General features: G+C 38.2%; 1 protein-coding gene across 1 annotated transcript; it reads left to right on the top strand.

Moving 5' to 3' along the window:
* The first annotated feature begins 1620 nt into the window (after positions 1-1620).
* GPX7 (glutathione peroxidase 7) lies at positions 1621-16284 on the top strand. Its single transcript, XM_042030706.1, has 3 exons — positions 1621-1880; positions 8071-8332; positions 10101-16284. The coding sequence occupies exons 1-3, from the start codon at positions 1674-1676 to the stop codon at positions 10262-10264; spliced, it is 633 nt and encodes a 210-aa protein (XP_041886640.1). The 5' UTR covers positions 1621-1673; the 3' UTR covers positions 10265-16284.
* The last annotated feature ends 565 nt before the right edge of the window (positions 16285-16849 follow it).

Below are 16849 nucleotides of genomic sequence, written 5' to 3' on the forward strand. Positions count from 1 at the left end.
AACTAAAATATTATTCCTCAAAAATGTAAATGTGTATTGTAGATTTCTTTTTAATTTTTTGACAAAAAACCATAACCACCTTACGCTGATCATCACTGGAATGATTTTTAAAGATTATTTTTAGAATTTACTAGGTTTAAAAAAATATTTTAAAATGGATATCCCATATTAAAGCCCTGTTCTCTTTCTCCAGATGTATCTGAAGAAAGTCTAAATCTTCTTAGATAATTTACTTTTCAAATTAGGAGATCATATTTGACTGTCATTTTGGTCAATACTAAAGCCAGGAAAGCATTCAGGAAAATACTACTTATCTGCAAAGAACTTCACATTCTCATCACAGTGTGTCTTTCCTGTAGACAGCATGGCAGAAGATTTTCCATCTATCCACCTATATATTCTAGTAGCATATTACATTATTTCTTGATGTTGGATATCTAGTTAAACTGAAATACATAAAAATGTGAAAAATCTGAAATGCTTAAAAACGATAAATAAGTTTTTCAACTAGCTATATATGGCTTCTTCCCTTACAGTAATGCCAGTCATGCTTGAATTACCTAAGCAAATTTCATCAAAATGTCAAAAATCTACCAAAACTCTTTTTTTTTTTTTAAAACCCCAAACACAAAGTGAGATTACAAAATGTAATTTGCTCTTCAAAAGATAAATTTCCAATATGCCTTGGAGCCACTCTTAATTATTTTCTGTAAATCACTGCATTTTGCTTTTCTTTGCCAAGATCTATCAGAATCATAGCCATCCATAGCTGACCAGTTTCTTGGTCCAAGAAGAAATCAATGACCATCAAATGCTTTCTATTGTTGTTACTTTGTAAATACAAATCCTTTTCTTCCAGCAGGCATAGTAGCAAACTGTCCAAATGGCAGTTTTTTGCAGACAGCACAAGAATGACATCAGTGCAGTGAGGCAGCGTTTTGGCTCTGAATGTCTGAGCGCTTTGATACCAAACTTGGTTCCTGATGCTTTATGGCCCTTTCTTGCTTGAAAACCCTCTGGTGGTGTGGTTTCTCTCATCTCACACAGTGAGACCAGTGGTCTGGCCACTCACTCCTCACCAGCCAGGTGCATGCAGAGCTGAATTTCCTGCAGGCCTGCCTGATGTGGCTGTTTTATGTGGCGTGTTGGTGATTCTGGTTTTGCTGACTGTGTGCTGTGACTCTCTTTCGGAGCACTCGCCTCAGTAACCAGTAGCAACCAAGCCACTACTGTCCTTTGACATTACACCGTAGTTAGTACACACACACAAAAAACCCTTTGCAAATCCATCAAAAATCACAACGACAGAGTTAAAGCAGGATCTTTAATAACACCAAGGCCATGGGTTTGATCCCTGTATGGACTATTCACTTAAGAGTTGGACTCAGTGATCCTTGTGACTGCCTTCCAACCCAGAACATTCTGCGATTCTGTCACTGGCATCCCACAGACTGAGCCAACTAGTGCTTTAAACCCGTAACCATTCAATGCACCACTTCCACCACGAAATGCTCCATTTCAGAGCGTGTGCATCCTGCACGGAGGCATCCCGGTGCGGTGCGGAGCGGGCAGAGCCGCCGAGTGCCGCAAAAGGCCCGTTTGCAGCAGCGAGGCGTTTGCGGCAGCGCGGCCGGGCCGGGGCCGGGCGGGCAGAGGCGCGGCGGCCGTGCAGCATGCTGGACCCGGAGGGCAGTGTGGAGCACCAGCCTGCCTCCTCCTTCCCCAAAGTCCTCCTCATCCCTCTAGCCATGCTCCTCGCAATTGCAACGCTCCTGCTCTTAGCCTTTTCCGCTACGCGGCAGAAGGAGCCTGATTTTTACACTTTCAAAGTTGTAAACATCAGGGGCAAGCTTGTGTCTCTGGAGAAGTACAGGGGCTCGGTAAGTGCGGCGGGGAGGGCGGCCCCCGCCCGGGCTCACTAACAGGCAGCCCTTGCATGTCCGCGGAGCGAGCGCGGGGGAGAGCGCTCGGGGCCTCGGTGCACACACGCGTGGGCATCTGGGCAGCTCAGTGTGTGGCTGATGGAACACGCGCTGCCCTTTAGCGAACAAGTCTGGCTAACACAGGCTCCTCTTCAATAAAGCGTTTGCAGTCTAACCCCCGTGTGTGTCCCCGTCTTCTCCTACTGCAGCCGCCTGTAGACGTGGCAGGCAGGGAATGCTGCCCTCCTGCCGTTCTTGCAGCAGGATGGATCGCTTTGGATTCTGCCTACTCCATTGGAAGTTCAGGAAGTTTGTGTCTTTGTGTAACTTACTTTTGGAGTTTATTTCTGCCTTTTAACTGCATGACTTCGTGTATGTTATTCTTACCTAAATCCCATTCCTTTTTAATGTTCTGCATTAAAAAAAAAGGGATTTGGTCCGCGGCTGATGGAGTTAACAGATTTCACAGTACTTTGTAAAAACATGAGAGACATTACAAAGTATCAGAGTATAGTGAAATTGTAACAACATCATGCAATTTCTCTGTCACTTTTCAGTGTGACAGCAATATGAAGGGCACATAGATACACGTTTTTATGATGTCTTCTAAATTTTGTTTACATATTACATTAAGGATTTCTAGGCAGAGCTTTCCATACCATTTTAAAACAATATTCTTGACTATAATCTGATTTTATTTCATTTAATTTAATTTCATTTTATTTTATTAGTGGTTTGATCATCTAGGAAAGATGGTCAGTACCTATGGAATAGTGAAAAGAGAACTTAGCACACTCATTATACTTAATAATATAAACTCTTATAGCCCCTTTCACAAATTATAGAAGCTAAAATCAACATCAACCCCCCAAGTGCCACTCTTAGCACACAAGTGCCACATCTGTGATACAGTCAGGCAGTGCAATAGTTTTCCTGCTCCCCAAAAGGTGGCACCACTTATTGCTTTCACCCTTTTTCTCCAGCTTTGTGTTTCCACCTTCCTTTTTCCCTCTCCTCAGGTGTCTGAGCTCACTGGTCCACAACAGCAGGTCACTAAAACATTGGCAGGAAGACAGAGAAGCTATATAGGGAGATGCACATTTTCTTGAGCTCAGCAGAAAGAGATACTGGTGGATTTGGACCAAATGAGAGGTCTAAATCCTACCTGGTCAAAGTCCTCATCCCCCTCCATACAGCAGAACTGGTCCTATGCCCACTCAAATATCTGTGTTGGAGAAAAATGTGGAAGCTGTTTAATATTGAGCAATATTTGTGGTTTTTTAATGAGCTCCTTCCAAAGGCTCTGTCAATAAATCCTGTTACTGGGGCATGTTTTGTCTGCACATCATCTGCTAATCTGAATAAGCAAATATGACCTGTAGCTTCTCTATCTCAGGGCCAGAATCCACATGGAAAGGAGTTAAGGGAGAACTCCAAAGAATTCCTTACAGCCACTCTGCAGAGAGCTGGGGGTGTTCATCCCCTCTGGAACAAGCTGCAGAGCCTGGTCTGGAATCTCATGAACAGGCAGGTTCAGGGTGTGTGCTGTATCCCAGTGCTGTGGTTCCAGGCCATCCTCGAGGCACGGCTGGTTTCATAGAGGGGAGCTCTAGAGCTGTACTTGGGAAAGATAATACCACTGATTAATGGTATTCCTTGATCTCTGCTAGGCCATATGGAATAGTTTACTCCAAAAAAGTGACATTCAGCTTCTGTATGGAATAAAAGGTAGATTTGCATTCAGGGATCCTATTAATGTTCAGGCTACCTGCTCTTTGATAATGCATGTGCACAATTTTAAAGCAAATTATGGCAATAAAACACATCCCTTTCTGTCATTATATTGTCAGAACTCAGTATCAAGATAGAAAAAGGTTAATTAAAACTCCCATTTATTTCTTAAAATAGACTTGCTTAAGTCTCCAATTAGATAAGTAATGTTAGGGTGTAGATTTATCATAATATTTTAAAGCTATTAAAAGAAAGCAAATATTATTAAAGTACTACATGAGTGCTGGTGGTATTTTAAGGAAAGTGAGTCACTAGTTCGCTCCTGGAACAATAGTCTGCTAATTGCTAAACCAGCTTTTACCAGCCTTAAGCTTTCTGGCAGATGTAGTGAAGACATTTTCTTCAATTCAGTCACTCAGCTAATTTATTTCAATAACTACTTAATTGGTAGTCAAGAAACTAACTAGGAATTGAAACAATCCAAAGACTTCCAGAGTCTAAAAAAAAAAATTGATAAAGTCTGCTAATTCTAAAACCGCAAGAGCCATGCTAAGTATAAACAATCAGTGCAATTCATGACTGACAGAATCCTTCTTCAATAAGTCATTATTAATATAAACTTGTGTCTGTTCAGATCATTGAAACAGTTTTTTCATCGTTAGAAAAAAAAGACTGATGGATATAATTCACTTTCTATTCGAGTGTATCTTGATACGAACCACAATTACCCTCTGTTATATAGTAAAGAAAGGGAGGACTATTACCACTGAGAAAAGAGTTCCACAAGTGAAATAGATCAAAAAAACTGTCTGGTTCACTGTGTTGTGGAGAAGGCCATCCTTCTATGGTTTTTCCACACTACCATAAACTGTTGACCCATCTACATTAAAAATCAAGGGCAGCGATGAGGATGGACAAGAATTAAGAGGATCCAAACAAGATTAGTTTTCTGTCTAATCTAATTCAATAATCTTTTCTTTTATGATCTGTGTCTGATATGCTGTAAGAGGCAGTATTCTTACCAAAAATAGTACCTCTTTGGGAGTCAGAACTCCCAAACATCAACTGTTCCCTGCTGTGTTTATGCCTATCTTGGTGTAATGATACCAATCTACCACCCAGCTAAGTACAGTGTGCTGGGGTGGAATTAAGCAGTGTCAATGCAGTGCCTTTGGAAATCTTGAGCCATAGGTACTATAATCATGGAAAAGCATTAGACACTATAACAATTTAAGTATTATTTTTATACTCAATATTATTATTGAGAGGAGTGCTAGGCACTTTGGACTAGAGCTCACTGCAATCCGAGAATGTGGTGTTACTGAGTGTGGATAAATACCGAGCACAGCCACTGAATTACTGCACAAATATTGCTATTGGTTCCACGAAGGTGATAGCTCAGTGAGTTGGTGCAGTCTGACACTTGTGGCTGGTTCCTCCATCAGTCACATAGAGCCAGTTAAGAATCTCTGTGTCTAAAAACCCAAGCATCTACTATCTCTGCTGACAGGTCCACAAAGGGTTACTTGAAGCTGAGACAGATTCCTAAATCTGTCCCGGGATTTTTCCCTAAAGAAGGCACGCTGGTGTAAATATGAAGTAAAGCAAGAAGAGTTTTTTGCAGTGTTAAATAAATGAGTTTACTACTAGAATGCATGGTTTTCTAAGCAAAGGCAAGGAAAGGATTAAGTATTAAAGTATTAAGAGGTCAGACAACAGCTGATAAAGAATTCAGCTGAAATGAAATCATTTTTGTGAGGTCCACTGAACTGTTTTCACTGCACACTAGGTGGTGTGCTTGACTTGCACTCCTAAAGTCAGGCATATTGAACTTAAATTAAGTCGTTAACAGCGGTAAGAAGTCAAAGTACAGCCTCTACATGAGAGCAAAAAGAGTGACTTTTATTAATATTTATTAAAAATAAAACACAGACCAAAAAAAATCACCACTTTAAATCACTTCTAATACCAGACACTTGAAAGATAACTCAGTAAAGATTTTTAAAGAATAATTTTAAACATTCATTGAGAAATACTACAGATCATGCAAGTTTTCGTTATATGTGTTATACATTTAAGAGGTCTGCACTATTAAGTTATGGAGTTCAGGAATGGAGAATTCAGTTACAGAGAATGCATTTTTCTAAGGAAAAAAGAGAAGCATAATGTGTCTGCCATCCCTAGAAATGCTGCATGTAGTTTCCATCTGTTTCGGAGGAATATGTTTGGAAGTTTGCACTATTTGCAGTGTGAGCTCTCAAGCCTTTCACCACCATGCCAACTAATTACTGATTTTAAACAGCTGTAAATGAAAATAGTTGTTTCTTTTTGAGTGAATCCTTTCAAGCCCTCTTTTGACTTAAAATCAAGTAAAAGTTATAAAAGCTTGATTGTATTCACTGGCAATTCATCTTTCATATCTGTTTTAATATGAACACAATGCTTACAAAACCTTATTTCCCCCAAACCTCCAGTGATAAATTCTTACATTACCATTCTGCTTGAGATAAAGAACCAATAGAGATGAATTCAGTAAGGCGGATGAATACTTCTGCATCATGAATATTCCGAGGCTTAAAATATATTTTTAAAAGCTTCTAAAATTTCATAGGAAAGAACTACATATGACTTCAGCTCTTAGTAGTACAATTTATCTTTGTTTCAAACTAAACTACAGTTATCACTATGTTTGGTAAATCAGATTATTTGATAAGAACAGAACTGCCAATAGTTATTTTTTATGTCCAACATATAAATTCTACTTCAAATGCTGAGAGTCTGCAACAGGAATGCATCATAAAATTATTACCTCTTCTCTGAAAAAAAAAAAAGTCTAATTATATGTCATAATTTTGGATGTTTTAGGAGACTGAATTTAAAATTTCAGGCAGAGCTTGTAAGTGTTGTCTGAATGAAAGGGATAATTCAGAGCTGAGATGGCTGCAGGTCATATTTCCTATACAAGTGTACAGGGGTTGCTTAGATTGCATCCTGTTGACACACTACACTACAAAGAAGATTACACTAGCTTGTGCTTGGTAAGATTACCTGTCTTCCAGGGAAAACAGTGTCACTCCAAATCCACTTTAAATTCAATAGCTGGACTTTGATGATTCTTGTGGGTCCTTCCAGCTCAGGATATTCTATGATTCTATGATGGCCGTACAGCTATACAAAGTAGAAAATACACAGAGTAAGTGTTAATGTTTAATGTAAGAAATTGCAAACACCAACATCCCCTTAGCTTTTTCTTTACTTATTCCTACTCCTTTTACTTATTTCATCTTATGATCCCATACCTTACCCAGGTATGTACTTTCACATGCCAGTTTGTTTCCTGGCTTTAAAAACACGATGCACATGTAGCCGTTTATTTTTTGCTAAATGTAATGTATTTGACACACCCTATTTCCTTAAATACTTTTGTAAAAAACTGTTAGAATTGACTCAATTTATGTAGAATGAGCAGCAACTTACACAAAATTCATGAGAATAATAAAACTATAATTCTAAAAATAAATTCTAAAAGTTATTTAAGGATAAAATATCTCAAAAACCAATGAAAAATTCTTCAAGGCTTTGAGAAACTGTAATATATGTTAGTTCAGAGTTAGGTCACTTTATTTTCCCAACAAATTCTGTTGTTCCTGTCTGTGACAGCTTCCTCCCAGCTGGATCTGTGCTGGCAGATCCTGGTGCTAGTATCTGAGTGACACAATGCACACAGCATTGGACATGAGCCACTGCAGGAATGACTTCAAAGGATAGTGGGCAGCCTTCACCTCTTGGAATCACTAATTGAGGCAGTAAACCTTTCAGCAAAAATTGTTGTCATTTTGTCACAACTGAGTAGATTTACTCTAGAAGTGATGGGAAATTTTACAGCCCACACTGCACAGAACAACCCCAAATCCTGTAATTGCTTCTATTAACTTCCAGGTCAAGACATCTACACTAGCAGTGATAAATGGATCAGCCAGTTCAGTATGGGCACCAAATTCTGTGCAAGAAAAGATGCTGCAGAACAGATGCTTCACAATAGATAAATAAACAACAAAAAATACATTGATTTACAAGTTTCTTTCATTTAACTTAGTATATCTTAGCTGGATGGTCACTTCTTAAATATCTTTAAAAATTGTCCAAAAGGCAGAATGGAGAAATACATATTCTCTGTAAACTGAAAATTAAGATTGCTTAGCAGTTGATTGATTATCTTAATGCTTTCCAAAGAGGAATACATAAAAGAAATATTAAATGTTCCTTTTGTGAATAGAACTCAATGTAGTTTCAAATATGTATTCAGCCACAGTTCCCTAGACATTCTTTCTTTTTTTAAAATAATCTTCATTCCAGTCTACCTGTTGGAAAACTGACATGTGCAGCACATTTTAAAATGTGCTCTCTTGTTCTTCAGGTGTCTCTAGTTGTCAACGTTGCAAGTGAATGTGGGTACACAGACAACCACTACAAGGCCTTACAGCAGCTGCAGAGAGACCTGGGCCCGTACCATTTCAATGTGCTGGCATTCCCCTGCAATCAGTTTGGGCAGCAAGAACCAGACACTAACAAAGAAATTGAGAGCTTTGCACGAAAGACTTACGGTGCCTCCTTCCCCATGTTCAGCAAAATCACCGTCAGTGGAGCTGGTGCAATTCCTGCCTTCAAGTACTTAATTGGTGAGTAACCTGGAACACTGGAGGGTTGTTTCTCCAGCATAGAATTCCTCTGACACAAAATACCATCTAACAGAAAAAGGAGATCTATGATTGAGTTCACAGAGTTGTCAGGCTCAAGGAGGTCAGAAGTCATGTAGTCCCTCCTCCTGCACAAGGCAGGATTTCTCTTTGTTGCCTTTGTCTTACCTTCCAAAAAGATCTCCAGAGATGAAGACACATCAATAGCAGATGTCTTGTAAAAGCTGGTTCAATAAACCTCTACATGGAACACAGGCCTTGAAATACTCTCCTCTACGCATACAACACCCTGACCTTTTTCCACTTACAGCCTCGTAAGTGCTCCTCCTGTGACATGAGTGCTGCAGGTTGGATTTATAAGACTCATCTCTAGAGCTGTAGGATAAGTGGAAGCAAAGCACCTCACAATTTACTTCAACAATCAAAAAGTGAAACCAGGCACTAGACGATGTCCTTGAATACTCCCTTCCTCATTCCTCCCCAAGCACTGGAACAGCCCTACTGTACAGTTCGTCCAGTTCCAATCTGCCTTATAGCCAGCACTGAGACCAGAAGAGGTTTTGCTGGTTCTTACCAGCCAGCTGACAAGATACACTGTAAGGCAGGATATTCCCTATCAAGGCACTACTTTTCTTGCACTGAACAAATGCTTTGAATACCATTTAAATGCTAAATTAAAATGTCAGTCTTAACCCAATCTGAAGGAAATGTCTTTCAGCAATGAAATATAGTAAAGCCCAATGTGAGACAGTATCACCTGAGCTGCATTCTGCAAGGACCATATCCCTGCTGCTTCTCTCCAGCACCACAGTGTTCTCCCACATACCGCTGAATTTAAAGGAGTGTGGATATTATTTCTGGCTACCTCAAGCTCACCTCCTTCCAGGTGTCTGTAATGGATCATTCTGCTAACAAAACTTCCCTGTAATCCTCTTCACATCCTTTAATCTCTGTTTTGCCCAGGAGAATTGTTCCTGCAGGCATGTCCCAGGAAATTTGCAAAACTTCTGTTTCCCCACTGGCCTGCCTGCAGAGGGAGGCTGCTGGAGGCTGGGTCTTTATTCAGCACAATGACAACACAGTTGAAAGTGTAGGTCTGGCTGTGTCTTGATGATACTTTGAAATAACTTCTGATTCCTTAGGAGGTTTGCCCAGTGTAAAATCAGTGGGAAAAAAGGTGCTAATTTGTCTGCAGTGTCTGTACTTGTGCTTTTAGTGGGATGAGGTTCATGGCCTAATTGAAAGTCCTGGAAATTTTGTTAGTCACATAGCAGAATAGCAAAGGGTAAGGGTGTGGCTCACGTAAAAGAGTATGTGACCAGGAAGGGGAAAACTAGGAGATGAGAATTAGGTTTCCACCTGGAATGATTACTTTGTTATTTCTTCTGGATAAGCAAGTAGTCAGTCCTGATACAGCTATATTGTTATGCCAAATTCAATTTTCCTATCAGTGTTCAGCTGTGTCAGGTATATCTGTATAGCACAGCAACACATACATATCCCCTCACACACTTCAGCACTGATTGTTGTGCTTTCTCCGAGCTCAAGCTTCCCTGTTTCCATTAGTCGCCAAGGGACTACTGCCTAGTTAAAGCTGTCTGTCAGAAAATTAATCTTATTCAGTCTGAACTTCCTCTTAATTTTACATTCCTTCTTCCTCTGAAAGGTTAATCATCAAATTGACAAGAACAAATGTCAGGAATTGGCTAACGTGTTTTTCTAATATATAACTTTTTCTCCCCCCCTGTAGATTCTACAGGAGCAGAACCAACTTGGAACTTCTGGAAATACCTGGTGGACCCCAATGGGAAAGTAGTAAAGGCCTGGGACTCCACTGTCTCTGTTGAAGAAATAAGACCCCATGTTACAGAACTTGTAAGGAAAATCATCCTAAAGAAGAAAGATGAATTATGACTTCCATCATAAAAATCCCAGCATTCCAATTGCATCTTCACTGAGAATCAGGGCTGGATTTTTTCTTTTCACATTCCAAAAGAGAGGATGTGGGGAAAGGAAATTATGACCAGTTGAACCTGTATTCACCATCCTAGGAATGTAGAAAACAGCAAGTTAGCACAGCCAAAGTAATTTAATATTTTTCTCCAACTGAATTCTGTTCAAGTTTTCTAGAAAAGGAGAAATCTTCAGCAATTGTTTCTTCCCCAATTTAATTATTAAGTTGTTGGTAACACTATAGGAAATCAGGTCATGTAGGAAGAAAGATCAGAATAATGAGAATGTCATAGCTGGGATCTCCCTGATATCTACAAATCTGTTGTCATATTTTGATTGCAAACTGAATAAAATAAAGAGCAAAAAGGGCATGATTGACTTGAGGCATGTGGTAGGAAGGGGGCCAAAACAGATACCTTCAGACTAGGCAGAATTTGCATGTTCTAATTACCACAGCCAAACACAGCTAATTTCATGTGTCTAGAAAATTTAGAATGGCACAGGGAAAACACATCTATAAAGCTTAAATGAAAGAAATATGAAGACAAAGTCTCTGTAAAAATTCTCCAGAAGCTATGAGAAGAATTTCTGCAGTTTTCGCCAAGTAAAGATTATCAGATGATATTTAAATAGTCATTTGAATATCTGTAAGACCAGAGCCTACATGAAATGGCTATTTCTTTCTTCTATTAGCGTGTTACCTTAGAATTACTCTCACCTCATAAAACTGATGTTAAATTTATTTTCCATTTTATAACACTATCCAATTTTGCTGCATGTACAGACAAACATCAGTCAAAATATTTTTTCCATGGAAATAATTTTGCAAATATTTAATTCTTGCATAATGTTATGTAGTTTAATACCACATTAGTGTTACAAATGCTTAATGGCACCTTTTTCAACTCCAGCAGTCAGGAATCTGCTCAGACTTCAGAAGTCCCTAGCTCATGCTAAAATAACACTAACATTTGCAGCCTCATTGTTCCTTGACAGAAACCCTTTGAAAATCTTGTCAGGAAGAACTCTTTTTATCTCAACAAAAACCCAATGTTCCCATCCTCTTAACCTCAGGATGCCTTAAGAAGAATCTAGTCTTGTCCAACTGCAGTATTATTGACAAGTGAAAGCCTTTTTTATGCTTTCTGATGCTCTTTCAAGTAGCACAAACAATGTTTGTCCATAGAGTTGTCAGGGCCCATGTGTACAAATAAGCCTTAATTGACATGACCATGGTAAGGACTTTTTCCAGCTCCTCACTGCCATTAGAGCTCTTCAGTGTCCAGACAGGCTCTTGTTGAAAACAAAGGCAAATATTATGGCATGTCCAGGCTTGCAGAACAAGAGAGGAAAGAATACTGACTGGACTCATTCTGTGGAGCTCTCTGCAGAAGTAAGAGCTCCAGGTACTTTAGGATTTCAGGAAGAACATGAAAGGCAGAGATTATACTGTACAAAACAATCTCAAATTGCCTGAAAGAAGCTGAGAGCAAGGTTTTTTAAGTTTTAGTGAAAAAATAAAGGGGGGGGAGGGTAGAAGAGAGAATAAAAGGAAGTAGTAATAGAAGAACATAAGTAAAAGGAGAAATCAAGTAAAAAGGAGGAAATGAGAAGGAAATGAAAATAGAGTTTACAGCCAAATAATCATTGGGACAGACAAAGCATGGAAATGTTCAAGTCTGAACATTGATACAAATGGGTATGTTCCAAGCTCTATCAGCTACTTCTCACTTGAACTGTAACTTAGGAGTGCAGGAAATTGGTGCTTGTGGCAGTGAATATCTGTATTTTCCTCCTCTGCTGGTGAGAGAAGTGAACTCTATGCCTGATTCAGTCATTTAGTCTATTCTTACATGGATCAGTCTAAGACAATGGTTGCTAAGGATATCACAAAGAAAGGAAAATCAGGCCCAGCTGATATTGTGCACGGGCAGAGAATCCAACTCTTAGAAAAGGAGGTCTTTATTACTCCACAGACTGTTTCTCTTTTCCTCTTTTATCTCCTTTGATACTAATGCAATGCCCCAGCACGCTGTTAGCAAGTGCTGCAAGGCTTAAAATTTTCTCCTTCAAAAGTTTGTTTCTATTTTATATCTGAAGCCTGGATGAGACCAAACCAGGCTATGAAAAATATTTTAAGCCTTTACCATTTCAATTTCACTTCAAACAGAACTCTGGATTTACATAGAAACAAACTTCCATTCTCTATTAGACAAATCCTACAAGTCTAAAGAGATATAATGGCAAGGATCAGTTGGGAAGGTTTTGTCATATATGGACAAATATTGTTTGTGTTGCTTTTAAAGGCATTACAAGGCACAAAAAAAGCTTTTGCTTGTCAATAATACTGCAATTGGACAAGACTATATTCTTCTTAAAGCATCCTGGGGCTAAGAGCAGGGGACCTGAGCGTTATGTTTTTGTTGAGATAAAAAGAGCTCTTCCTGACAAGATTTTCAAAGGGCTTCTGTCAAGGAACAATGAGGCTGCAATTGTTAGAGTTATTATTTTAGTGTGAGTGAAGAATTTCTGCAGTCTGAAGTCTGAGCAGATGCCTGAGTGCTATGAATAACTTCAGACTGATACTGTCAGAATTGGTGTTCTTACAAGTTTGGCCATTTAAAGAGAACTAAGGTAAGTATTACATATGCAAGCCTTGAAAAAAACGTATTTGATCAGCCACATGATTTTAAGTACATTACTACTTTCTCTGAAGTTAACAGATACATTTACATTATTAAATTAGGCATGTGGCATAGACTCCATCCTTTGTTGCACTAAATAATTTTGTAGAACAAATGCTCTGGCCTTTTAATCAAAGTTCTGGAGTGAAAGTAAATATGCTGTAGAATATTTATGTAGATTAATACATATCTGGTCACACTGTAAGGACTTCATGACTTCCTGCTCAGAAAAATTGCAAATCAGATTGCACCGAGTTGAATTTGACTGTTGAGACTATAGAGAGCATGCAGAGATCAGAAATTACTTTTTTTGCCTCATGAATTCCAGCACTGTTTTAATCTGACAGAGATCTTCCCTACAGCAAGTTCTGAAAACTGTGAACCAGCTCTGAATCTATAGCATGAGACTGTTTTTCCTTGCCACTTATTTGCTTTGCAGAGAAAATAGTAGTGTATATTAACAGATGAGCACATTGATGCATGGAGAGTGATTACCTTCATCATCTAAGACTTGATCTCTTACAGTTTACAACTTTAAAGGAGTAAACTCTTCGCCTGTTGATTTAAACATTAAACTAAGCACCTGGACACAATTGTATCCAGCCATGTGCCCCCTATGGCATGCCACAGGGAAAAGGAATAATTTTAAAGCCTAAATATAAGTTTAAAATTAGACAGAGCACTTTTGATCTTTTGAAACTTCGTCTCATAAAGAATGTAATAATCAGACCTACACGAAACCAAAGTTCTGTTTTGAAATGGAATATGCTACATTGAAATAGAGCAATTGAATGAAGCAATAGAGAGTGGGTTAAACCTCCTTTATTAGCATTATAAGGAAAAGAAAACCAAACACCCTAGTTGTCCTTACAGTCACATCTGCTGTTTTAGATAAATTCTAGGGACGTTTCACTTGAGTTTCTATTGTGACTTCAGTCAGAAACTTCAGTGGCAAACCAGACACAATTTCTCTGTGCTGGATGGTACTCAGTTTATCCTTTCAAACACAATAGCATCTCATCCAATAAATTGCTGATCTTAGTCAAGATTTTCAGAAGACTGGACATCCCTTTGATTAAGCAAACAGATTTTGTGCTACCTTTGATTACTGAATCAACCAAATAGATTCTATGCACAGGTAAATTGATACTTCATCTACTCATAGAGCTAAATGGAATTTAACAAGCTTACTTCTGACTGATTCACAGAGTCAAGTAAGCAGAGAAATCAGGTATTCTCTGTGACAATTAATAGATCCCGCAGTAAAAGCATCACTGACAAAACACAAAGAAGTTTACAAACCTTTTGACAGATGAGATACTGAAAGCACCAAATGTGAGGACTAATTCTTAACCATATCAAAGCTCCATAGCAGAGACATATGCAGAGCAGAAGGAAATCACTGAGCTGTACCAAACATCATCTCAAAGGTGATCTGTGATCTGATGCTACACAGTTAATTCATCTACATAGGCAGCTCACAAACACAGTGATGCCCACAATATAGGATAAGAAACAACAAAACATCTTTAAGCCAACTCTGCAGCACCTTGGCATAGACAACAGTGGAGGCTTTTCTAGTGACAGTGGCTGCCCTCTTCCAGCTGTCTCCGCTCAGCAGCTGAAGGCAGCCCAAGTAATTTTCCATCCTTAGCCTAGAAAACCTGATCCAAGCCATCAGTTCACCTGCCTAAGAGATAAGATAGGCTGTTTTATCTCAAAGCACTGCACAATACCTGCTCAATAAGAAGATCTTCTAAACTAATTCCTGGAAATTAGAATGATTGAAGGATCATTGTGTTTTGAGCAAGCAGACTTGTATTCTGAAAAGTAAGCACTGACATGAATTTTTTAAGGTGTTTCTGCTGATGCAGATTCTTTTCCCCCATTCAAATCCCACTCAAGCAGAACTAACAGCATCCAGTCAGGGACAGATTCTTCCCTGAGCAATAATTGATGGAACAGTGGCAGTAAAAGGAAATAACACTATTCTAGAACAATAGAAAAGATTGAAGTACAGTTACATGAAGAACAGACTCGTGTAATGCCTGATCTGTAATTGCAGTTCTGTGGAACACTTCCCCATCAGACAGAAATTACAGATATTCCAGCTTCAGGGAGCTGTAGTTTTAGCTTCCTTAAGTGAAAGATGCAGTAAGAAAGCTGTTACTGTATTATATTAAACAGTCCTCTGGTTTTCTTTGTCCCCCTTGCCCTAAAGCCACTGCTGTTTCATCATAATTAGTGCTTTCATCCGAATAATAGGATAAACCATTATATTTTTCTTTATCAAGGAAGGAAATCTGACAGTGATAAATAAAGAACAGCTGGCAAGGAAAATATCCATAAACCACAGATTGTTTATCCATTCTTTGGAAAAGAGCACAATAGTCAAACTGTTCCCTGTAAGTAAAGAGCTTGCTGAATTCCCTGTTTAAATTATAAATCAGCTTCTCTAACCTTTAGTTAGAGTCACACCACTCATTCTGATTTGTCATTACTTCTATATTCAAAAAACTATTTATTTTGTTACTGGTATTTTCTTGTCCTCTGGAGAGACCACTAACCCCTAGAGATATGTAGGGAAATGTTTTTCTATCATATAAGCATTTTACTTTTGAAATCTCCTCTTCCAAATCCAGGCAGTACTTCAACTTTTTAAGCAAAAGTAACCCCTCAACTGTCAGTTTGGTTAAGCTGAAACACTTAGTTGGATATAATTGATGAGAAATATTTCAAAGCTGATACTGATGTTTTCAAACTTTATAAATAAAATATTAAAAATGAAAAGAATTTCAAACCAAGATATAGACTCTAAATGCCAATATAAAAAGCTTTGATGATTTTAAAACTTAGAAAATTGATTTTGCGAATTTTGTCAAAACATATTTTTCTACAAGTTTCAGCTTAGGGAACATTTTGGTTAAAAAAATTGACAATTCTTATTCTTTCAAAAAAGTCTTGCTAGCCTCAGAGGCTGCCAATTTTTCTGCCTTTAGCTAGACTGAAGTCAACAGGAATATATCATTGAGTAAAATTGCAATATCAAGTGTCTCTCTGATTATATGAATCACTCGGTTTTATTGAGTACTGGGAATTGCAAGACACCGTTTCTAGTTGTTAACTGCATGTTCAGTAAATGTGTTTGTCAAGCCATTAAGAAACTGGGAACAAAGAGTCCATCAAAAGAGTTTCAGAAAACCAAAACTATTCAAAGAAATGACTTAAAAATAATATAATGGGAATAATTCATGCAGTTAACATGTAATCAGCATAATTTAAGTAATTTAAATAGAAGATGTAATACAATTTTAATTTTTTTTTAAGATGTAAGAAGTTAAGAAAACACAAATAGACAGCCAGCTGATAAAGGATAAATTTTCCCAAGTATTAGGTGGGAAGTTGTATGCATTGAAAGGTGTCATTGTATGTACAGATGGGAAGTTCAGGGTAAATTATTTCCATGCCAGAGGAAAATTATAGAGCAGAAGCATTCTTTTGTTATCAAGCTCTAATAAAAAGATGTATTACTGCAGCTAATGGCAAGTGGATGTATAATCGTCTGTCTTCTATTGGGAAATTCTTCTTCCCTGTGAATATTTAATCTGGTCTGGCTTAGTTCTCTGTCAATTTTACCTGTCAATTTAAAGTTCATTGTTTTTCTAGCCTTTCACCTCTGACCATTTCTTTTGATTCTTTCCCTGATGTCTCCTTCTGACATAATTAAGAGCTGATAGCCCACTCCACAAAGTATCTATTAAAAAGTATTCTTAAAACATCTGCTAGTAGATCAAAACACAATGGATGAAAGGAGGAAAAGGGGTCCGATGTAAGGTATAATGATTTGAAGATATGTTATTTT

This window comes from Corvus kubaryi, unplaced genomic scaffold (assembly GCF_017639235.1).
Source record: "Corvus kubaryi isolate FWS band 111438036 unplaced genomic scaffold, C.kubaryi_AGA036_p1.0 37334, whole genome shotgun sequence".
NCBI lineage: Eukaryota > Metazoa > Chordata > Aves > Passeriformes > Corvidae > Corvus > Corvus kubaryi.

Excerpts from the sequence above, each read along its gene's own strand:
- GPX7 (XM_042030706.1), top strand. The coding sequence starts at position 1,674 with ATGCTGGACCCGGAGGGCAGTGTGGAGCACCAGCCTGCCTCCTCCTTC. Across the intron at positions 1,881-8,070 it reads TGGAGAAGTACAGGGGCTCG|GTGTCTCTAGTTGTCAACGT; the intron begins GTAAGTGCGGCG and ends CTTGTTCTTCAG. Across the intron at positions 8,333-10,100 it reads TGCCTTCAAGTACTTAATTG|ATTCTACAGGAGCAGAACCA; the intron begins GTGAGTAACCTG and ends CCCCCCCTGTAG.